At 41.0% G+C, this 23,129-nt stretch overlaps 2 protein-coding genes across 4 annotated transcripts; both read right to left on the bottom strand.

Annotated features, from left to right (window-relative positions):
- Window positions 1-42: 42 nt before the first annotated feature.
- Window positions 43-15,713, bottom strand: LOC146220866 (E3 ubiquitin-protein ligase MARCHF3-like). 2 transcript variants are annotated; one of them, XM_084693403.1, is made up of 6 exons: window positions 9,727-10,386; window positions 9,425-9,491; window positions 8,989-9,299; window positions 4,625-4,829; window positions 2,061-2,270; window positions 43-1,366 (listed from the first exon to the last, which is right to left on the bottom strand). In XM_084693403.1, exons 3-6 carry the CDS (start codon window positions 9,240-9,242, stop codon window positions 1,208-1,210), a joined length of 828 nt encoding a protein of 275 aa, XP_084549529.1. In that variant the 5' UTR covers window positions 9,243-9,299; window positions 9,425-9,491; window positions 9,727-10,386; the 3' UTR covers window positions 43-1,207. The 2 variants fall into 2 exon arrangements, with proteins under 2 accessions (XP_084549529.1, XP_084549528.1); XM_084693402.1 differs by lacking the exons at window positions 9,425-9,491; window positions 9,727-10,386 and adding an exon at window positions 15,603-15,713.
- Window positions 15,714-16,001: 288 nt separating this feature from the next.
- c27h5orf63 (chromosome 27 C5orf63 homolog) lies at window positions 16,002-21,346 on the bottom strand. Of its 2 annotated transcripts, XM_084694233.1 has the most exons (4): window positions 21,270-21,346; window positions 16,660-16,768; window positions 16,462-16,518; window positions 16,002-16,354 (listed from the first exon to the last, which is right to left on the bottom strand). In XM_084694233.1, the coding sequence occupies exons 2-4, from the start codon at window positions 16,759-16,761 to the stop codon at window positions 16,169-16,171; spliced, it is 345 nt and encodes a 114-aa protein (XP_084550359.1). In that variant the 5' UTR covers window positions 16,762-16,768; window positions 21,270-21,346; the 3' UTR covers window positions 16,002-16,168. The 2 variants fall into 2 exon arrangements, with proteins under 2 accessions (XP_084550359.1, XP_084550358.1); XM_084694232.1 differs by lacking the exon at window positions 21,270-21,346 and having other exon boundaries at window positions 16,660-16,917.
- Window positions 21,347-23,129: the final 1,783 nt, after the last annotated feature.

Genomic DNA, 23,129 nt, shown 5'->3' with positions numbered 1-23,129 from the left:
ATATTGCTTATACAAGAGCCATACAATAATTGAAGAGGTAGAAAGGGATAATCACCAAAACTTTAATCTGTTAATTTGACTGTCAAAAAAAGTTATATTTAAACAAAATGTGGTGAAAAACATAAATATGAATTGCCTTAAGTATGACTTAACAGTCATAAAATAAAAACAAAAAAATCTGAGTTATAAAGATCTGGTAGAATGCAATGTTTTGAATTTGGTTGCTTCAACAGTAACAGTGTATTTAAAAGGTAGTTTAAGCTAAAGTACAGTGGTTTGGCCCCTTATGAACATTGTCTGAAGAGTTTGCTAAGCTACACAATGACCATTTCTAGAACAAGACAAAATAAGAGCACATCCACTCTGTAAAGCAGTAAGTATTCAGTCCATGACCAAAGATAGACTACACGCAACAACAGACAAATTAGAAGACTGTCATGTCAAGACAACTATAATGCTTATTTGTGATTACATTTATGATGTACCTTTGTTGGTCATCATAAATTGATTGAAATTTTGTTCATGCATTTTCCGAACTAATATACGCTTTCTTAACTTTGCTTTAAAACCAACTGTTAGTGTACATCTGCCTATCCATGCAGCAACTGCAGGGGCCCTTTTTTCAAACTAGTTTGAGGCACAAAGACCCACATACATGTTTGGTTTAGTTAAGAGTGCAAAATATTTCAAGTTCTGGAACAAAAGGCTTTATATCAAATGTTTATACACTTCAAGTACAATGTATTTCATCTGTTATGTATTATTGAGTACATAATAATTAAATGCCCTTTTAACATTGAAAACAACAATGTTGATATCATGGAGGTCTGAAGATGTCACAATAACAGGACTAACTCTGCTGCACATTGCGGGAATCGAGAGTTACAGCACTTGATCACAGAAAGTTGTCCACCCCCTTGGTTTGTCGATTCCAAGATGGGTTGAAACCTAGAAAAGCCAATGAATCTTGGGGGTGGGGGGGGGGGGGGGGGTTCTTCAAAATAAAAACAAAAGTCAGATCCATAGGTGTGCTACTGAGATTATCAGTTCTTCATGGCTCAATGCCAATTAGACAGGAAATTTGGCACATTTCACTGTGGGACTTTGAAGTGTACCCTCTGTGCCCTCTTCTAGGGTCAAAGGAACCAACACCTTTCCGTACAGTTTCTACATTGACTTTTCTGAGGAGACAGAATGTTGGGGACCATCAGACTATTGTCTCTTTAGATGGTCGTTTCTCACGGGGTGGGCCCCGTAAAGACAGCGGGGCCATGGCTTCACCGTTTGACTTAGGGAGGAGGAGGACAACCCGTTGATTGGTCTGTCGCCACTCGTTATACAGCCGACAGTGATACCTGAGAGACACCTGCGAGAGACGGGAGAAGAGATTTGAAGCAATCACTATCTGTGGGATTATTTCAAAATCGAAATATTTGGAGGTATTCAGGTTTACTTTTCTAAATGAACTGAGTCACTCACCTATAAACACAGACAGGCAAACATGAACAATATATCTGAACAAACTACAAAACCAAGGGACACCCTCTGGTTTTATCAGCCAGTACCTTCTACCTTCTCATAGTAGAAAAAAAAGTGTACAGAGAGAAGCCAGTCTTGATGTACCTAGATCCAGAAGAGGTCAATGGTAAACGCGGCTTACCTACCCGCCTCTCTCTATCACTCCCTCTCCACGTTCCTCCTTTCATCTGGTTCCAAAGAAGATACTTTTTGAGTATTTCTTCCTTTCCTTCCCTACCTTACCATTGTCATCCCTCCTTCCACCCAACCGTCATCTTTGTCCCATACATTTTTCTCCTCCACTTAACTAGAGGTCCATAGTAAAAGAGCTATCACCTCCACCTTCCCTCCATCCCTTTCACTTCCAACACCCCAGATGGTGAAGAGAAAACCGCCATCTCTACTCACCCCTGAACCATCCATCCGACCCCACTTTTTTTTTCTCCACTCCATGATCCATCCATGTAAATGGTGACCAGGACCACCTTGCCTCTTTCACTCTATTCTCTCTATCAACCCTCTCCCTTATGTCCTATACTCACCAGTGTCCAGAATAGGTAAATTGTGAAAAGGGCCACAGTGAGAGCAATGAGACCCACGGCCTCTAGCCGACTGGCAAAGTGCAGGTGATCCACTGCTCCCCGCAGACACAGCCAGCCAGAGATGGTGGCCAGGGGTGTGATGAGCAGGAAGCACACCATATCCCCAAAGAGGGTCCGTTTCTCCTGACGTAGGCCTGGGTTACGCATCCACTACAGTGGAAAAGAGCCAATGAGAGGAAGGGAAGTGTGAGTTCAGGGGATAAAGTACAAGGAGGATGGAAGGAAAATAGGGAGCACAGGAATGCACATTTTTAAAAAAATGTACAAATAAGGTCTTCTTTGTAACAATGCGAGAAGGCGGGTCAACGTGGTCATTTTAGCTGGAGGAATTAGGTTTGGCAAGCAGACACGCCAGTTATGTAAACACTAACTTATTTAAACAGATGTTTTAGGTTTTGCTTCAAGTTTAACAGGATATTACTTCTCTCTGAACAGGGACTTTCACCTGTTGCAGATGGACCATTTCCCTATTTGGTTTGTGTAAGTTCACAAAATGTTTGTGTGTGCAAAACACAATCATTGAGAACATGAAGTTGAGGTAAAAAAAAATATATATAATGTGAGCATAAAATGTATAACGCTGAAAGAAGATTTCATTTTAATAGACTGGTGATAGCATTTGGAGATATATAGTCCATAAACGGGTTAGACTTCAAACAGGATTTTGTCTGTGGGGAGCTTAGATTCCAGACAATCAAACTACCACCCAGTCAGCTATGTTGCTAGACAACTGTTAGATTTCACCAGAACATTACAGGATGTTTTATAATGGCTTTGTACAGATCCAAATGTAGATTTTTTTTTTATGGCATAAAAGTTCAATATATATAGACTACTTATACGTCAATCCCTTTTTGGCCAATATCCTAATATTTGTGGTGTTGGCAAGGCATGTGAGGCATGTTACATACAAGCAAACAATATTCTTCGATAAAGTACAAAGAAAAACTATACTTCATTCATCATTTACAGATATAATTACAGATACAAAAACTCATCAACTGCCAAAAAGGCGACAAATCACTATAACAATTTTTTTATGTCAGCTATTAATAAGTTACAACAGTGACTCAGCACACATCTTTTTGGTATAATTACCATCTTGTGAACGCTTCCTGCAAATACAATGTATTGTGCTGTCTGTGGCAGTTCTGTGATACATGAGCAAACAAGTGGATGCAAGCAGGGTGGCAATATTTTACTCTATGGTTTGGAGGACTCATTTTGTGGACGGTAAATTTCAGGACGTTAAATGTTGTGGTCTGGTAGATTTATGTGGTGATTTATATGCTTCATCATGTCAATTCCCCAATAGCTTTGCCATAATTAGTCTCATAAACTCCACTCCATTCATTTGAGTGGAAACCAATTATTTCTCTCATCACCAAAAAGGGATTCATCTTTTAAAAGGGGGATGGTTAGTGATGAGTAAGAGGATATAAAGACCATATTAGGGTTGGGGTTGATTATTGAGTATGTAATACCCTATTTGAAGTTCAGTATTTATTGACAGAATGCAGAAAGGAGTGATTGCTGTGTGATTTAAAATGTGTATTCCTTACATACTGCCCTTGAACTTGTTTCCTGCTTAAGGGGCATGGCGGCACAGGACATTGTTGTTACATGTGTCGCTGTGGGACCCATTGGCCTCTCTACTTTCTGAAGGGGTGGTTCTCTGCAAATGATGCACGTGTTCATAAGTGAGTCATTTTGTGTCGTTTTGTGTTTATTTTTAGGGTACAGAAAACCAACTTCTGTTCTCCAGTCTGCTGGAATACAATACACATCCAATCAACATAGTGAAGTGATTCCTTAATCAGACTGCTAGGCTGTAAAGTTTAAGAGGAACCAAAGAGTGTGAAAACAGTTATGGAACGTCTTTAGCCGCAGCCTAAAGTGTCTTCAGCTCCCTTCAACCCCCATCACATTCCATGTGTGCATATAGGCCAGCCGTCACACACACACAAACACACACGTGCAGCTGCATACTAGGTCCAGTACCGTACAAGAGTGATTTGCTAAAAGATATTAAAGACCAAACATGTTTTGATGTTACTTGCCAGGGCTGACACGTCAAAGCTCTGATTTTAAGCCAAGGCTGGATAAACATATGTGTTATTGGGGATTAAGTGGACAGATGGGGTGTGGTGTGGTGGACAATGCAGATGTCTGCAACCCTGTTTGCAGTGTAAACATATTTGATTGCATATTGATATCATGTATCAATACAATATAGTGTTCAATCAGAACATTATTCGTGTTTAGGTGAATGCTAATATTCACCAGGTTTTTTTTCAATCTATACAATCCTAAAACTCAAGAAGGCATGTGTTGTGAGTTGTGAAATGTAAGTCTCGGACTGGGAGAGTGTGATCTTGTGCCCCCTTTATTGTGCGTGTTTTCTTATGTGTGGACATTTTCAATATACTTGCCTGTGACTGTAAGTCTGTATGTCTCGTAGTCCATACATTTGTTTGTGTGTGTGCATCGGGCATATCTGGTACCTCCAGCAGTGGCCGAGACTTCCTCTGGACATTGAACTGGTAGTGGCAGAGCTCACAGAAGCTGGTGCCGGAGGACGAGAGCCAGTGCTCCAGGCAGCTCCGGTGGATGGTCCCCAGGGTGCCTGAACACTCACAGGGGGAGATCAGCTCTTCCTGGCCCCCTCCGTCATGGCAGATACGACACATTGGCCTCTCAGAGAGAAGACTGGAGGACGGGAGGAAGGAAGAAAAGGGTGGATAGACCAGAAAGGGGAAAGGGAAGGGTGGTGTACATGTAACCAGTGGAAATTGCGGGAGGGAAAAATACATGAAGCAGTGGATAGAAGTAAGGGCCGAGAAAGAAAGTATTTGAGAAGGATGTAGGTGTGAAGACAGGGAGGGAGATGAGGATGAAAGAAGCAGGAAAGTGCAAACAAAAATAGGAAACCATTAGAAAACTATTTTAAAAGAATGGTGTTTTTGAACCCACATCTCAAAGCCATCTCTTACTCTAGGACAACACAATTCAATTCATCCTCACACCCACCGTTATTCATTTAATTAAATTACAGAGTAAACGATAGCTCAGCAAAACTACATTCTGGGTCAGCTGCAAGGCTACAGTTTACTGCCAAGATTTGGTCAGTCTATACTTTACATTAGCCATATCAATGCCATCACAAAATATTGGTCTGGATACAACGGTAATACATTATTCATGGTCTAACAGCGCACTGAGTATCCTAACTCAGCATTCAACTGACTTATTCCCAAGGGAATCTAGAAATAAAAAAAATACAGTTTCTGCAGCAAGTGCAGTGCCAGTTAGACTATTCAAAATAGGATACAAATGTATATACAGTACACTGTTAAGCCAAAACATGATGACCACCTGCCTAACATACTGTTTGGTCAAAGTTAAAGTCACATTTATACAATCAAAATAGCAAAAGCCATAAAACAACACAATACAAAAACAAAGACCAGTCAACAGACAAAAAGACAAATAAAGGCAACTCTCATACTAAGTTAAAAGCCCAGGAATTTAGATGTGTTTTACAGGATTAAAAAAACAAGCTGTGTAGTGGCCAGTATAAGATGCAATAGCTCCTAAGTTTGGGGGTTACAACTGCGAAGGCACAATCACCCCTTAATCCTTGGGCTTCAACGTTGATCTTGGGCCAACGAGAAGCAACTGGTCAGGGGACCTGAGTGACCTGGATGGGACGTGTGGTAGTAAAAGGTCATAGAGAAAGGTTGGAGCTAGCCCATCAAATTATTTGTGTGCAAACAATGAATCGTGTCCTCCGTGTGCCAGGTCCTACAGGATTTGAAAGATGTGCTTTTAATGTTTTGGTCCATGATTCCACAGGACACCTCTGAGGGATTTGCCTCGGTGGATCAGTACTGTTTGGGAGGTCATAATGTTTTGGCTCATCGGTGTATGCACATTAAAGACCAAATAATTTATATATTATTACAGAATCGTTTGCTGTCGGAATGTACATGAGATCATGCAGATTATAAACAATAGGTCAAAATGTGCGTGCTTTTAACAGGTTAGCATCCATGATAACTGCAGGCATTCTTATTCATATTTCAGAGTTTCTCTTCCCTGGAACAGATTTCATGTTCCAACTGAGACGGGTGGGCGCTATCTTAGTGTCTAGGGCTGAATCAAATCATCAAATACCCTTTTGCTAAATTGCTGCACTAGTCCACACTTGCACTAGTCCACCACTGGCGACCTCTTTCTCATATTACTGTAACTGTTAGTTGCTCCTTGCATTCTCTGATTCCTGCTCTCCTCTCTCTGTCCCCCCTCCACACCTCCCTGTGGTGTGGGGGGTCTGAGCTGTCAGCATCTGCCTTGTCGTCGGTCTGCCAGACCTGGTCACCAGTGAACATTGATCTGTGACAGTCTGCCAAAACTGGATCTAGTCGCCAAGTGGACATCGGTCTCCCTGACAGACAACAGCGAGTTCCCGGTCCTTTTCCTCATCCCCCTGCCTGTGATACTGCGCCAATCACAGTCCCCAGCCCTGTGGCTACCTTTGCTTTTCTCAGTTGTTAACACACAAAAAGTGCACATTCGGCACAATTTGCACAACCTTCACTTCATGTACCAATTGCTCGACCCAATTTGGCACTACTTCACAGTCTCTTATCTGCATTAGACTCTGACTTTCCTTCTTTACACTCTGATGTCAATTACACATCACCTTGTTGTCAAAACACGACACACGATGTTCAGTTGTTGCACACACTTCTCAAATAAAATATCAAAGCATCAACCTACAACACACAAATATTCAAATCTCTACACTTTCAGGTCTGTTGAGCAATTTGCTATCAGGAGTGCAGCATAAAAGTGCCTTGAGCCTCTGTTTTGTTTGGTGAACACTGAAGAACTTTGAAGAGATCGACAACCAGAGAAGGAGAGGGGTGAGAGTGAGAGGAGGAAGAGGAAGAGTAGGAGGACAAGGATGAAGAGGTGGACAAAGAGGAGGAAGAGGAGTAGAAGGAAAAGGAGAATAGAAGGAGGAGGACGAGAAAGAAGGAGAACGGTCATCTCTAATGAGATTCTGGCCACCGTGGTTGACCATGTGCTCAACCATGGTTTGAGCTTGAGGGAGGCTGGCCAGAGGGTCCAACCAAATCTCAGCCGCTTCACAGTTGCTGCCGTCATTAAAACCTTCAGGATGGAGAACAGGTACGAAATCTATTTGCCTTGTGTACACTAATACTGCATATCAATAGAATACAGTGTGCTCACAGTATTTGAGGAACGTCCAGACCATCAGCCTCTCTACATTGGGCCGTATTTTTCACAGGAATGCCATGCGGATGGAACAGGTGTACAGGGTCCCATTCAACCGGAACACAGACTGCATCAAGGAGTGTGGATGAGGCCCTCTGGCCAGACAGGAACCGGAGGCATGATGCCTAATTCATTTTTGTGGGGGGGGGGGGGGGTTGCACTTCAGTGTGCTGTAAATGCTTGGTAGTGTGCAGACAAATGCTTACCAGTGTGTACTCAATGAATGGTATGTGTGTGTCATTTGAAAATATGGCTGTGTGTATCAAATTAAAACACAAGTTCCATTTTGTGAACAGTTAAGCGATCTGATGGCAAAGAGTCATCTTGCAAAGGGAGTGTCAGTTTTAGCATTTTGTGTGTGAGGTTTTCAGTTTTGGGTGTGCAGTTTTGAGAAAGCCGTTATTGTTTTGAGAAACATGTGTTAACAATTGTGAAAAACTGTAAACTGACATTTACCAACTCTGACTAAAGTTGAACACTGGATGTTGGTGTTTCAACACCCATTGACACTTCCCTGCTGTATGACTATGTTAAGCCTGTGTTCAGCTCCTCTCTTTCACCAACCGTCTCTGGAGGAGGGGATCCCTCACTGAATTGCTCCTCCCAAGGTTTCTTCCATTTTTTATACTCTCGTGAGTTTGTCTGGGAGTTTTTCCTTGTCTTCCTTGAGGGTATAGGTTGGTTGAGGGGCGGTTCTATGGGTGTATGGGAAGCCCTCTGTGACATTGTTTGTAAAAAGGGCTATACAAATAAATGTTGATTTGATCCATGCTACTGGCAGGTGACTCGGGTTGGCTGTGGTATGGCTAACAGTTGTGCCCCAGTCTGCATAATTGCAGCTGTGGCAGCTGCTCTTGCTAAAGCCTTCTTTTGTTTCTGTGAATGTTTTGTGTGTGTGTCACTGTGTGTATTTGTTAATCATTGTGTAGATGTGGGCATGTGTGTATTTTGAGTGTCAGTGTGTGTGTGTTTTGGGAGTTGTTAGGTGTATTCTTATGTGTACATGTGTGGATTTGATCTTAATGGGTGGCCAGAGATGTTGTCTGGACTTTGATACACAGAATCAGTCTGGCATGTGTGTGACGGAGACCAAACATCCTGTCACACATACTGCACATACTAACTAAGGTACTAAAATTAGACTTTTTATAACCGCTTCGTCTAAAACGGCACATTTGCTGCGTCTCAAACGTATGGGCTAGGTACATTTTTGTGATATGTGTGTCTCGTATTGTATTGCGGACTTTATCTTTATCCCGATTAACTTTAATTCAAAAACGAACACATTAAGTTTGTTAGTATTTAAATATCTTTTTAGTTTGAGGCTTTTTCCACAACCCCATGTTTTATCATGGTAATTCTAACCTACTAACTAACAACAACAATAATAATAATAGATGTTATTTCTAACGCACTTTACATTTGAAAACAAATCTTAAAGTGCTACAGTTAAGATTATAAAACAAGGTAAAACATCAATATAAAATACAATTAGATAATTAAAACTCATAAGATCTGCTAAAAATAAATGTTTTAGACGACAACAAGCCCAACCCAAGAGTACCTCTGTTTGGCGAATGCCTCCACTACAGGTGGGAGCAGCTGACCATCCTTGGCAGGCACTTGCATGTAATACTCCGGCTGTCTGATTGCTGGACTGCTCATCTCCTCCATTGCTTTTCCTGGTAGGGTGGGCTCTACTAAGAAATCCACATCACACATTGGATTACAGTCCTTGGCACGCAAGTATCCTGCGGGGCCACTGTCCAACCGCTCCTGTAGCACCTCCGGCAACAAAGAGCAGCGGCTGGTTGTCATGGTAGCAGACAGTTGTCTCTGAGGCAAAGGCCTACAATCTCACTGAGGATTTCCCATCTGGAGGGAGGGGGGAGGGGGAGAGAGAGAGAGATACATAAGATAGCCAAATTAGAATTGTGTATAATGATGCAAGATCCAATGATCCAATTCAGTATTGATTAAAGTCACAACCAGTGTTTGACCTTATATGCTGGGCCTCCCTGCTGTATTCCCGTTCAAATAACTCAGAAGGTCAACCGTCATGTGGGTCTGGAGGGGGATCAATGTCGGAAAGAGCCGATAACAAACAGCATACACTACAGTATGTATGTTCGTAATGTGGGCAGTTGTGACAGATCATTCTGTTTATAACTTTCTCAAGCTCACTCTGAGAGAAAGCATGAAGTCAGAGACCACACAGTTCAGGAAAGCTTAGAGGATCATGGGAGTTGCATACTGTTTAACATGATTCAAATGGATTATCCTCTGCTGCTTTTGTTTGTACCTCTTGAATGAATCGTGGCCATGGGGGATGAATCTCCATTCCAACTGCCATAAACTGAACACAGATGTCTAGCCAGCCGTCACTGTCATGGTTCAACTATGCCATACTGTGTGGTTCTGAACCAAAGGGGAAGGGAAAACACAGAGTGGGCGTCGAAAGACAACACAAACTAAGCTGTCAATATAACAGTAATTTTCAGCAATGTGGCTAAGGAATACATCTGTATTCGGTGTAAACATTCTGTCAATGTTTGTTGTACCGATTTCGGTGACCTATCGAAAACTCTGACCAGGGGGGTTGCTGTTCTAATGACCGGCCATACTGTTCATCAAATGTTCGAACCCTAACCCTTACCCTAACTCCAAAATTGGTCGGCTTTCAAAACAAAGATGGTCTAATTGAGGGATAATGCAAATTTTAGCTCACAACATTTGTCATTAGCTAGCTCTGTAAACAGATCCCCCAAATGACCATAGCAAAGCAATTCATTGATATGAAACAAGACAATAACAGTACAAAGGTTTAATTGTTGACTAGCACACTGACACTCTTGTCTTCAGATTTTTAACAGTACAAGCCCTTCAGCTAGTTTACGCGAGAGCTCTAGGGAAAAATAGATTTTACTAGCTGCTTTGTTTCCCATCCACAGAGGACTTTCAGAAAGAGATCTTTGGCGGTGCCCTATGGCCCTGGAAAGTCCCCTTGCAAGTGCAGCTAAGTTAAGGCTAGAATCCACCAAAAGAGCTCTCACAGCCTGTAGGCCTATATTGCAGCCATGCCAATTAACTACTCACAACACAACCATGGCGTGAAAAGCTTGTGGGCTCATTGACAGTGCAATATTGGGTTGCATGCCGCGCTGTGGTGTACAATATTACAGGTGAGGGAAATTGTGTAAGAGAAAGATTTTAAGTTGGAAGGCAGAGGGAACCGTCACCCACGTCCACCCTTCACCTCATGCTTGGACTTGAGAGGAAGCGGAACCTCCTCCTAGTGTTCCGAGCTTGGAACGCTGTATTTGTTCATCAGTTTGAGAAATGTCAAACCACTTCCTCTTTCTGTGTTTTTGCAACAAGCCTATGAGATCGTGATATGGGCAGAGTGTCTGGGGAAGGAGTTCACGTGTGGAAAATGTCTACGCTCCTTTATCAGTTTGAGTAGGTGTAGATCTAAACGAGTGGTGGTTGTGACGTTCCTTTACTGTATACAGCTGTAAACTTAAAAAAGGGTAGTCGTTTTCTGGGTTTGTGGTTCCCACTGATCTGGCTTCAGTTGTAACAAAAACTCTAAGGAATGCACACACTCTCTCACACACATACATACTCTTTCAATACACAGAGCTAGAGAATGTGCACTCACATAGACAAACTCAATCTCACTCACACATGCACTCGTCCTTGATACTACAGTCCATACCAATCCATCATCTCTTTTCATTAATGTGACCTTATTGTTAGTGTTGAATCCCAGTACCAATTGGTCTCACTTGTCTGCTGACTCAAAAAGCACATGCCATCCAGGGCCACCCACAGTTGCCTCCACTAGTACAATAAAGCACAGAATGTGCCTAGTGTGAAGGTGGGTAACAACATTACACTGTTGACAAAAGGGAGACACGTGCCAAGCTATGACCCCCAAGGACACCACAGTGAAGCACTTTAAATGCCATGTTGATTTGAGACATTTCATAGCAATATGCATATTAGCAGCCATCTCTTTTGAACCTTGAATGTGTAAAAAGTCTTAAGTTTGATGTGAAGTCAAATGGCCTGACATGCATGCTTAAAGAAATCTTTGAATGTGACTTGACCCTAATCAGAGTACAAACACAGTCAAAACAAGGGAGTAGAATTCTAAGTCTGGTGAGTCTTCAGGTACTTAAGAGAGTACCTAAAGACTCTCTTAAGGTACTTAAGAGACGTGACCCGATAAGCCCTTCAGAATGCCTGCAAGGAGATTCTACAGAACTTTAGTAAGTCTTAAACCTAGTTTTCCACACCTATTGTCTATTTACTGATCAACTTTACATTTGAAAATAATTTGTTAATAAACCTTTCACTGGATGCATTTAATGGATGTTTGAATCCAGAAGGGAAGACAAAGTGAAGGCAAGTGACCCTAACTGTTATAAGATGGAACAAAAGTGCTCTGTCATAGTTGGAGAAAACTACATCCTGTGTTCAGTTTTCAGAGAAAGGCTCTAGTTTTCTTATTATCCGGAATGTTTGATATTACAGAGGTAAATAAAGGTGATAGACATTTTGATTATCCTATAATATAGTGGAAGCATTTAACGACACAGTTAGAAATATTGTACCATTCTAACCCAAAAACATATTTTGACTATAACCACAATGAGAGGTAAACCATCTTGACACCTAAAAAGCCAAGGATCATAATTTTTGTGTTAACGCTTTTGTCAGTTTGCACATTCAGCAAACTACAGCTTAGAAAACGTATCTCCTTCAAGATAAGCTAACCGTGTTATTTACAGTGGGTGGTCAGAGAGTGAAATGAGATTTAGGATCTTGAGTGTTGAGTTTGCCAACTAAGCATTCGGACAGAATTTGACCTACACCATCAAATGACAAGTTGTTCAGGGATGCCTCTCCTGCCTTCTAGTCACAGCTGTGCTTCTGTGACAGTTGACATAGTAGTCCCTTCTGCTCAGCTCAACCCGCTAGTCGGACATGTCTCTCTGATCAGCACTTTACAAGGAAGGGTGCGGTACTTGCTTTTGAACTTTAGTTTGAATGTGATTTTAATCAAATGTTTTTGAGGTACAACTTCAACGTGTAAAGGTTCTGGTAAGCATTCTGTGTTAAGATGTATCTCCATAAAGTTTACTATTGACAGTCTCTTGTCACCTCCCCTAAATGGTTGACAGTTGTTGCTAATTTATTTTTTACGTATACTCAAGTATAATTAAGTTGTGGTTCTCTACCATAAGGCTTGATTCCATTATCTCCATGCCATTTCAAAAACATCCACTTGTTGGATCCCCCAGAAAACTGAAATAAAGTCAGTGAGGATTTTATGCAAACTACCAAAAGGCAAGACTGACCAGCTGCATTGGGATAACATACTGGCTTGTTAGCATTGTCTGCTAACAAGTTATGTTGGCCTATTGTATCATCTTGAGGTGTACCCCCTTGAGGTCATACAATCCTCAGGCCCAAGCACTGTGGGAAAGGGACCACTGGAGCTTAAAAATAGCAACTCCCACACCCATTTGACAGGCGGTTTTCCACAGCCCATACCCTGCTGACCACAGCTAGTATCCAGCCAGTCCTAATTCCATCCATAAGGACCCGCCACTTAGAAAACTCATTGGGGAAATTGAAGTTAATTCAGACAGTCTGTAAGAACTAGGGCATTTTGATGGGAACTGAGAAATACATTTTCTAAATTTCACCGTACCTCAAATTCCCACAATGCATGAGTAGGTAAGGTTTACATTTGAAGATGTATGCTTCCAGTCTGCCATAATAACTAAATATTATTTAGTTTTGGTGCAACTCATATGCTTCATGGTTTCTTAGCACAAAGTGATGTTGATTTACACAACATATGCTTTATTTTTTTCCATAATGAGGTGTCAATAAGAGAAAGAAAATTATAATAAGTTAAATAGGCTATAATACGGTTTTCACACACTTTTGATACGTCAGCCAACGAGAACATTTTTGTGAAAATGTCTTGCAGCACACACGGTTAACATTTCTGCGTTTCAAAGCAATTAACTTGGTTGCATTGAATACATCTAAATGTGTCCTTGGCCTTCTCCTCTATTTTCACTGACTGCAGGGCCTACGCAATTATCTCAACAGTTCTCACACTATAACAAGCCTCTGGGTGCATTGCTAACTGCATAGCTAACATTCCCCTTCAGTATTCCAAGAAAACCAAAGTGGATTCCAAAATATGGTTTCTGTGTTTCTGATATAAATCCCATCGTGGCCGCACTGTAGGGGAGAGTACAAATGGAAATAGCTGTATGCCAGGACCAGTGCCCACCCAGGCATGCTGCCAACCAACCAATGTGTGATGAGGACCCCATGCTGCCCTGATGGCAGCTGCAGGGTCACACATTAGACTCTTTACCCTTTAATCACAACTTCCTCACATAACTACAAACTACCTTAGTACCTTACTATCATGCCACAGTCATAATCAAACATAGATATATTTAGGTTAAGTATTATTGTAGTAACTACATAATACTTGTGGTTTTGATCAAAAAGTATGGGTAAGGGCAAAGTATGTTGCTGTAAGGACAGTTATTTACTTTTGTGGATCCTATTACTCTGACAGAATTGCAAAAGTTACACAACATGATAGTTGACCAGGAACAATAAATCACACTAAACAGGGCTTGAGGCTAACTATTAAACTAGATAACTTCTAAAAGTCAAGCCTCTGTGTAAAGTCACTCACTCTTTTCAACTGCCATGGTGAGACATCCCCCATAGTTTAGCATGTGTGTATTTAGCTCAGACTGGCATACCACTGGAATTAAGAGCTGACTGTCTATGAAAGCTCTAGCGATGTCATGCGTTGTCCAATTAATAGAGGGACTTTAACTGTCATGGCTCTGAACAAAGCCCTCTTAGGGAGGAGGTAAAGAAACTGACATGGATGAGGTCCACAGCTTGTGGTTCTCAATTTGTTTGTATTTTAGCTATGGCTGCTTAACTACACGTAATAACTCCTGTCATAGCTTTGTCCATTAATGCTAAACTGGATTAGTTTGGCCCAGGGCCAACTGGACCACAATATGGTGATGTCTTTACTGAAGTGTTGTGCTGTTTATCAACAACATACAACTACGTCATGACTGTTTACGTGGATGGTAGCTGGATGAGGCTTCTGTACCAATGCTTAGTAACAAGCTGTTTTAGGAGCAAGGATTTTGATGGTTAAATCTGAAAAGGAATTAGGGGGTAGTATTTAATCTAAACCTGAATGCGGATTTAAACCAAAGGGAAATAACAACTATCCTTGTACCAGTGTTAGGACATGAGATTCAAATCAAGCATAAATGCAAACATATTAGGGGACAACAAAAGCAGATAAATCGTTACAGGTACTGATAAGAGACTTGCCTTATAAGTCATGTTCAATATAGCCATAACCCCATTAGATGCCAAGTACACATGAGAGCACTCCAGATCAACCTTGGCTAGATTGACCTCTGAAGAGCCTCCACTTCATCTTGAAACAAGACCTTTTTAAGAGAGCCCAACTACAGGGGTCAACCAGGCAGCACTGTAATGTATGATACCTAGTTAACCACTTGGTGATTTATTTAATATGGTTGTTTGATATTAAGGCCATATAAAACCTCAATACGACAATCCCACTTTTTCACCATATACGGTTATTCAAAAGGAGATCCAAATACTACCATATTAATAGCCTAAATCAATTTGTCCATGTTTAAGACTGCAATCAGCCAATGCAACAGATGAACACACTGACAATTGTACAAGAAATGCACTTACTAATCAAGTATTTTGAGCTAATGTGTCCAAGCTGTGTTGCTGCCATGACTTATGCAAAATCGGGAGCTGCACATACTATATACTCACTATATCCTTAATATTTACTAAATATTTTACAGAGATTGTATATTGTTACAGGAATAAAACAAATATATAACAACGAATATAACTATGTCTGGTCAATGACAGTGTTACCGTTTTTAAGGTGAATTTTGAAAGTGACATTCGATGCCAGCCCAAACACTTGCAATCAAACAAACTACAATTTACCCAAAGCAATGCAAAAATAAAACGCGTTGTTTTGACAGTTGGGTGTGCAGGACAGAACGATAAACGTGTAACACTATTTACATATTTAAAATAACATCTTACCTTTACTGCATGGTATTAATTTAAGATAACACATAGCCTAGTAGCGATAACGCAGTCTATAATTGATCTCTCCTTCTGTTGTGATATCAGGGATGCACGCAAACTTCACGGTCAGCTGTTGAGTACAGTGGTCGGTCTAGCCAGTCAGACATTACGGTTCCCACAAACCAATCAGAGTACCTCAATGGCAAAATGTAACCTATGGGAGGGTCTTTGGGATTGTAATATTATTGTACAGCTCTGAGAACCCTAGCGCATCCTAGTGGTATGAATCAAATCTTGCATTTTCTTCATGCCTTTCAATATAAAATCTAATTTGATATGCCTGTTGACTACCTTCGATCATGAACAGATGGGACACAAATATTGTTTTACATTAATTCACAAAAAAAAACGTGGTTACATATGTATATATATTTTAATTTGTACAATTGGTTGGAGGCATTTCTCAATACTCAGTTCATTTTTTACAAAACTCTTCACTAACAACCATCTTGACACAAATATAAGTTAATCTTGACATCCAAAATGCACCCCCCCCCCCCCCCCATACACACACACACACTTCATACATGTATTGAATGTCTTAGTTTGTCCTCTTCTTTTTCCAACTGTCTTTCCAAAACAGAAGTGTTAACTCTATGCATCATCAGAAACTTCCCATTAAGATGGAACACTGGGATGTCATACTTGTATCTGTCATACCAAACTTTGTTTTCCGGCAGGCTGATGTCCACCTGCTGAAAAATGTACTGCTCAAAATTGGGGGAAACAGAACAAAGGGGAGAGAGAAAATAAATTTATGACCACTAATATCCCCAAAGTCTTTGTAAAACAACATGATTAAAGCCACACTCACCCTGTGTTTGTATGGTTCAAGGACTTCTTTTGCTTCTTCACATAATGGACATGGGTCCTGAACATTTTAAGAATAACTGAGGTCATTACATGTTTTTGAAGACATCCATACACATATTGAATTACTAAGTGACCCCCATTTGGGAAATGAACAATTCCAAAATGTAATCTTCTGTTCGGCTCAACAATTATGCTTTACCTTGGTAAATAGCGTAAGAGAGGGTAATCCCTTTTGAGAGAAAAATCTTTGAGGCAGATAAGCAGAGGTCCTTATCCGATGTAAAGTTCTTGATATTAGCATTCTCTTCCTGCAAAATAATTTACCAGTTACTGACATCAAATAATACTGTTTAAACAGTATATTGGAGAAAGAACAATCAAACATAGTTTAGATCTTTGTGTGGACCAAGGGGACTATCAGTACCCATTTTCAGTTGCAAATGTCTATACAGTGTAGCACAAGTAGAACCCACCGTAAAGGGTTATGCATGCTTGTCGCCGACGGACGTTGTGCACACCCAATAAATTCCAAATTTGTAGGCCGCAGCTGCGTAAGTGCTTGTAAACAAAGCTTACGCTGTCTCAAAACTGGTCGCAAAATGCAACCATTTGGTCGCAGTCTGAAGCCCTGCCCCAGGGCCGGTGCTAGCAATACGCTAGGAAGGCAGTGCGCATTCACGGGTAGGGGAGTGGGATTCTGCGGGGGAGCGAGAATTCGGTCCAACACCGGCCCAAGACATAAGCGAACTAAGCGGCTGCTTGGGGCCCCATGACCACCAAGGGGGCCCCCAAGAGCACTTTAAGTTACAGCGTAATCTTAAAATTATATTATGTTAATGGTAATTATACAAATTTGCAATCAACTCAATATTATGTTTACCGGCTGGCAAGGAAGATAATAGCCTACTACTACTGTTTTAATAAATTATCTTGGGGGCCTGCCTTTGTCAGCACTCATACAGCAACAACGCTGTCGATTGTTCAAGAACAGAAAATATCAGTCGGCAATCGCAATCTGACATGGCAAAAGGCAATGTCACAAAAAAAGACATATTCATCTGGTGCAGAGAAAAGAAAACAGAGGAAGAAAAAAAACTGCAAGATCAAGGTATGTACATGATTAATTTGTTTTTAACCATAAACATTTACTGTTTAGAGATACATGCGTCAAACAGGCCTTCAACGTTAGCTAGAGCTAGCTAGTTATCATTTTAGTGTAACACTTAGACTAGCTAGCTAACAAAATATAATAATAGGTAGATCCCTCCGTTAAAATGGGCATTTCTTTTGCTAGTATGCATTCACCTAGGCGGATTTACCTAGGCGAATGCATACTAGCTAAAAACAATTTCATCATAAATTTCAATTTAGTTTTTCGAATTTTTTGCCATTGAACTTTGCTATAGGTTTGCTAACTAGGCTACGTTGTGAGCTAAAGTAAACTGGCTAGTTGACAATTAAGCTCGCTAACAAAGCTAGCCTTGAGTACCTTGCATAGATCTTACCCTTTTGGGGTAATTGTTATAATATTTCAATATCGTTATGCCTCCGTTAGCTAGTTATAGATTGAGAGTTGTGCTCAGATGGCTTGCTGCTGTGTAAAATCATTTATGTTGTTAAATGAATATTCTGATCCGTCTACTATGTACTCATATGAATCTTCCGTAGGAGCACTGTTGAACTCTTTTGGAGCTGGGCCACAACCAACGCCTCCTGCCCAGAAGTGCCAGTGCTACAGTTGATGATACAGCAGGTCCGTTTTCAACAATCCCAGATCAGTATAAATTGTAGGTATTTAATGTAATATCAGTTTTGTAAGAAATAAGAAAATACTGTATCTTTAAGTTATTTGGAGTTGAATGTTTTGCACATTGCTAGTTTAAACCATAAGCTATTAAAGTGGTTAACTGTGTACAATAGATGCATTGTCTGGTTTATTTAGCTACTTTTCAGTACACCACATCAGGTACACCACTTAGTACTGTAAGACTTTGAATACTTAAAGTTCAAATCATCACATGACCAATCTGGCTTTGCTTCTGTTCAAATTAAAAACTGTATAAGGGCAAAATAAATCAAAAGCAAATAATCAAGCATTAAAAATAATCAATAATATTTGCGTGACAGGGGGGCCCCTAAATCAATTCTGCTTAAAGCCCCATAAAGCCTTGGGGCGGCCCTGCCCTGCCCTGCCCTGCCCTGCCCTGCCCTGCCCTGCCCTGCCCTGCCCTGCCCTGCCCTGCCCTGCCCTGCCCTGCCCTGCCCTGCCCTGCCCTGCCCTGCCCTGCCCTGCCCTGCCCTGCCCTGCCCTGCCCTGCCCTGCCCTGCCCTGCCCTGCCCTGCCCTGCCCTGCCCTGCCCTGCCCTGCCCTGCCCTGCCCTGCCCTGCCCTGCCCTGCCCTGCCCTGCCCTGCCCTGCCTTGCTACACAGTTCGCGCAGAAATCGTGGATTTTTGAATGAGCCACTACCCGAGAACCGTCAGGTAGTTGCGCGGGCCAACATTTATTTTTGTTTCGAAACAAAAATATTATGGGGAAAGCAAAACTTTTTAAAATTACATTTCAATTAAATCATGGTTGAGGTTTTTAAATATTTTAAAACTAGTTACCTGAGACGCAGTTACCTGGTTTAAACGCAGTACCAAATTATCAACGACAGTTGTGTTGTGAAGGCCAAAGTAAGTAACGCAATAACGTCTTTAATCAACCCAATATATTCCAAATCTCTTTCTCGGTCTGTCCTATTGGTACAACCTGAAACACGGTAATGATTAACCATTTTCTTTGACAAAGTTCGGAATGTACATCTGTGTCTGTGCTTTGTTGTGATGCGGAGTGCCTCCAATATGACGACTTCCGGTCTGATGACGCGCCGTGAATGCACAGAACAACACAGGGTCAGACCGAGCACTGATATTCTTAGGACGGACAAGAGAACGCAAGGCAACCTGGCATTGCATGACATATAAGTAGCCTACTCAGAAATACTATGATTCATAGGTTATACCTATGATAAGCTAACATAAAAGGTCTTTCTCCTCACACAGCATGGGAATGAGCCTGTGCTCAATGATGAACGATCATTTTGGTGGACCACCAACACCCAGGTCATGCAGGTCTGCCTCTTCAGATCGATTCTGTTTGTTGGCATGTCCTGCAGTTACGACAAGTAGCTAGCTGCAAGTACACCACTCAGTGTTGTTCAACCTGTCAGTGTTAACTATCTTCCGACAAAACCACATATTCTGCATCATATGCAACAACTGCGGCCCTGCGGGCACATAATTACGTATTGGTTCGAAAGCATACGCCATAAAATCAACAGGGATAGGTATGATGGGTCGATTTTCTTCAATTTTTATGCAGTTTGGCGGGTTGAAATTGAGCGCAACCATTCTCGTGACGTCAGATGTACACGTCATTTAAACATGGCGCAGCCCAGTTGTTTTTAAGTACATAATTGACACACTAGATATTTCGATTATTGATAGAATATGGCATACAGTTGTATGTTATATATATATATATATATATAGTCATTAAATGTATATACTATTATAATATCACTGAGTCTAATCGCAGTTCAGTTCCACTTTAAATCTATGTCTATTTCCTATAGACCACCATAACTGACGTGCGAAGAGACGCATGTGGGAGGTTATTGATGTTTGAAGACGTCAACTAAATTTAACCAGAGCCTGTTTAAGGAGAGCCTTGCAACTCCCTATTAAACCCCATTGTACCGAATTTGGCTGCAGTTCCACCAAAGTTCCACTGGGGGTGATCGCGAGCGAGTGCATGTTGAATGGGAGTCTATGGAGCTAAACGGCTAAATTTGTCTCTTTCGCCGATTGTCGTTGAGAAATCTCCGATTTGATTGTAGTTTTTGCACGTTCAACATGGATTATAGGTCGAAAGTTGAATGAACGAGTACTTATGTCCTTTTGATTTCTTACAGGGTGAGTCGTTGTTGCCCATAACACGCTAGCATTTTGCTAATGAATGCTGATTGGTTAGTGAAGGACTGATACGACCAGAGGTCCCGCTTGATGGCATCCAAAGCGGAATCAGATATTGTCAGAGCATTAGCAACATTAGCAACAACATTAGCAAGCCAAAACTCTTTCTAGCATATGTATTGACAGGGAGAGCCTAACCTGTCAGCTGTGTTGTCGATGCCCTGAGAGAAAAAAGTAAGTGACCAGAGCTTGCCGTAAAGCACTAGCTCTGGTCGTATGACGTGTATGACGTCAATGACATTTTCAAAAGCTTTTTAGAACAGAAAGGCGACTTTAAAACAATCTAACAGCCAGCAGTGTGTATTATTTTTACCTCCCTTTCGAATTCAGAATTCAAATTACTAGAAAAAATGATATCCTGAGAAAAGTGGATTTTGAGGGGTACCGCTCCATAGACCTCCATTCATTCTGCACTCGCTCGTTAGTACCTCACATGGAACTTCAACCAGTTCAGAACCCGGAAGTTTCCCGATAGTGGCAGTTCTCTCTATATTAGACATTCTCTGATTTAACAGTGACTGTTAAAATTCGACGCATGAAAGGCAACGTACTAAATTAATGGCACAGAAATGAGTGTATAAACAGTAACACCATTTGCGTAGGCGGAAGCTTTCATTCGTAATGTAAAGTATATTTAGCGTTGTCTTGCGTCTTTTGGTTGTTATAAATAGATCTATATATCATCTATGTACACATTCTTTTAGACATTCCATCGACATGTAGGCTACATGCAGACTTGAGCCCTGGGTAATATGGTTATAGTTTACCAGGTTATTCGCCTAAAACCTCACCTTAAAGTAGCCTATATCCTCAAGCCTCAACGAAAGCAGTTACCAATTGTTGGTTTTCCTTCCTGTTGCAAGCAAATATTCGGATTGGTCGGCTAGCTGTCAATCATAAGGTCAACAGTTCAAAGTATACGCCTGACTGGTGTTGGATGGGTATATTGGAATTATAAAATCCACACATCAGATGGTTGACCCGTATTTTTAATTAAAGTGAATGTTTATCCTGCTCTTAATAAAATAATAATAAATATTAATAATAATAATAAATAGTAGAGGTCATAACGTAGCTTATGCAAGAGAAGCAAAAAATAGGCATTTGTAAAACTTGTAAACGCAAATGAATACATAACCATTAGGTATAACAGTGTATTATGTTATCAGACGTTGTGTGCTGAACTATTTCTGGATTGAATGGTGGGGCAGCACACAATCGTCATTCCTAATGCCTAAACCTCACAGCCAATCAGGTGCTGGTTAAAATAACATTACATTGTTTACAAGAGCACAGATTCTACATTGATGTAGCCTGTTAATTTTGCTCTCAAAGTGCACTAGATTGATGCGTTTAACTTTGGGAGCATGCCCCCGGACCCCCTGAGGATCGGGGGTTCGCCGTATCGTTCTCACTTTTGTTACCGCTGATCTTTTTGCATGTCTGATGTTGAAATTAATTACAAGGAATCCATTTATGCAACTAAAAAATCTCTCTGATATGTGCGTTTCTCAAGTTATAGCCTAGCCCTACCGTGCACTAAGCAAAAGCGCCACTTGCACCCAGGCTATTTAATTGTTAGGTTATGCCAACTTTTTGATGTAGAGAGACCCCCTTTAAGACAGAAAGATAATTCGAGCACAGATAGCCTACAGACGATGAGTAGGTAACAAGGTATAGCCTAATATTTTTGAAAAAGTACGTCTGGATACTAACGTATACATTTTGTCACTGTAGGCTACTGTACAAGTGCAGAATCTTTTGTGCATGTGATAAATCCATCAATGTTTCAAGATTTTATAAACTTAGCCTATGCTAATTACTATTCTATCGCTCGCTGTGAACCGTCTCAGGTGCTTGCCAATTAATTGATAAATGTAATTTGAAGGAATGTGCAATCCAGCAGAACAATACCACATCAAGGTTCCTCCTCGTCATGAAGATCTTGATGAGGAGTGCTTTCAACCTTTTCCACCTCCAATGTCCCCGGTGGCCACCCGGTTACCAGGACAATGGACACGAACTTTGAAATCAGCAGGTGATAGGCCTAGCCTCCAAAGTGAAGGAGCAGGAAAATATGAAAGCTTGGAATTATTTACTATGTATTATTTATGAAAGGAAATGTTGCAGCTGCCCAGCAGTTTACAATAGGCATTTTGGTTTTGCCTATTCTCTGCACCTACTGTAGCCTACCATATATTTTATTATATTGATTGGTAGCCTACTTCATACATAACACTATATCTGACTTTTACAACCCTATACTACCCAAAATGTGAGTAGCGGTATCTAAAATATCTCTCAACAAGCCATGTACATTTATGTTATGAGTGATTGTGTCTTGTCTGTATAGAGCTGAAGGTTGGATCCATCACACAGATGGAAGAAGAGCCAATGGTTAAGCAGACGGAACAGCCCACTGCGCTGGATATTGAAAAGTCAGTATTATTTTCATTAGGTGGTTTATTGATCTGTTTCTTGTTTTGCTGTTTTAGGGACTGTTTGCAGGTTGCAATGCATTCCATTATTGCCAGTGTTTAACACTTTTTATAAGGATATAGTGTTCTACTATGTTTATTGTAGTCCTACTTTTGACTGAATGTAATGCACATAATCAAAAGGGTATGTAGAGTACTCTATTGGGGTTTGTT

Source organism: Hypomesus nipponensis, chromosome 27 (assembly GCF_054491055.1).
Source record: "Hypomesus nipponensis isolate SF chromosome 27, ASM5449105v1, whole genome shotgun sequence".
NCBI lineage: Eukaryota > Metazoa > Chordata > Actinopteri > Osmeriformes > Osmeridae > Hypomesus > Hypomesus nipponensis.
Note: the sequence above shows the minus strand (reverse complement) of the source record. Positions and strands in the feature narration are given on the sequence as shown.

Coding starts and splice junctions, on each gene's coding strand:
- LOC146220866 (XM_084693402.1), bottom strand. CDS start 9,242: ATGACAACCAGCCGCTGCTCTTTGTTGCCGGAGGTGCTACAGGAGCGG. Junction 2,271..4,624: donor AGTCTCGGCCACTGCTGGAG/GTACCAGATATG, acceptor TTTCCACTGTAG/TGGATGCGTAACCCAGGCCT. Junction 1,367..2,060: donor TTTACCTATTCTGGACACTG/GTGAGTATAGGA, acceptor CGTCTCTCGCAG/GTGTCTCTCAGGTATCACTG.
- c27h5orf63 (XM_084694232.1), bottom strand. CDS start 16,845: ATGTTTGATTGTTCTTTCTCCAATATACTGTTTAAACAGTATTATTTG. Junction 16,519..16,659: donor CTCTTACGCTATTTACCAAG/GTAAAGCATAAT, acceptor TAAAATGTTCAG/GACCCATGTCCATTATGTGA. Junction 16,355..16,461: donor TTGAACCATACAAACACAGG/GTGAGTGTGGCT, acceptor AATTTTGAGCAG/TACATTTTTCAGCAGGTGGA.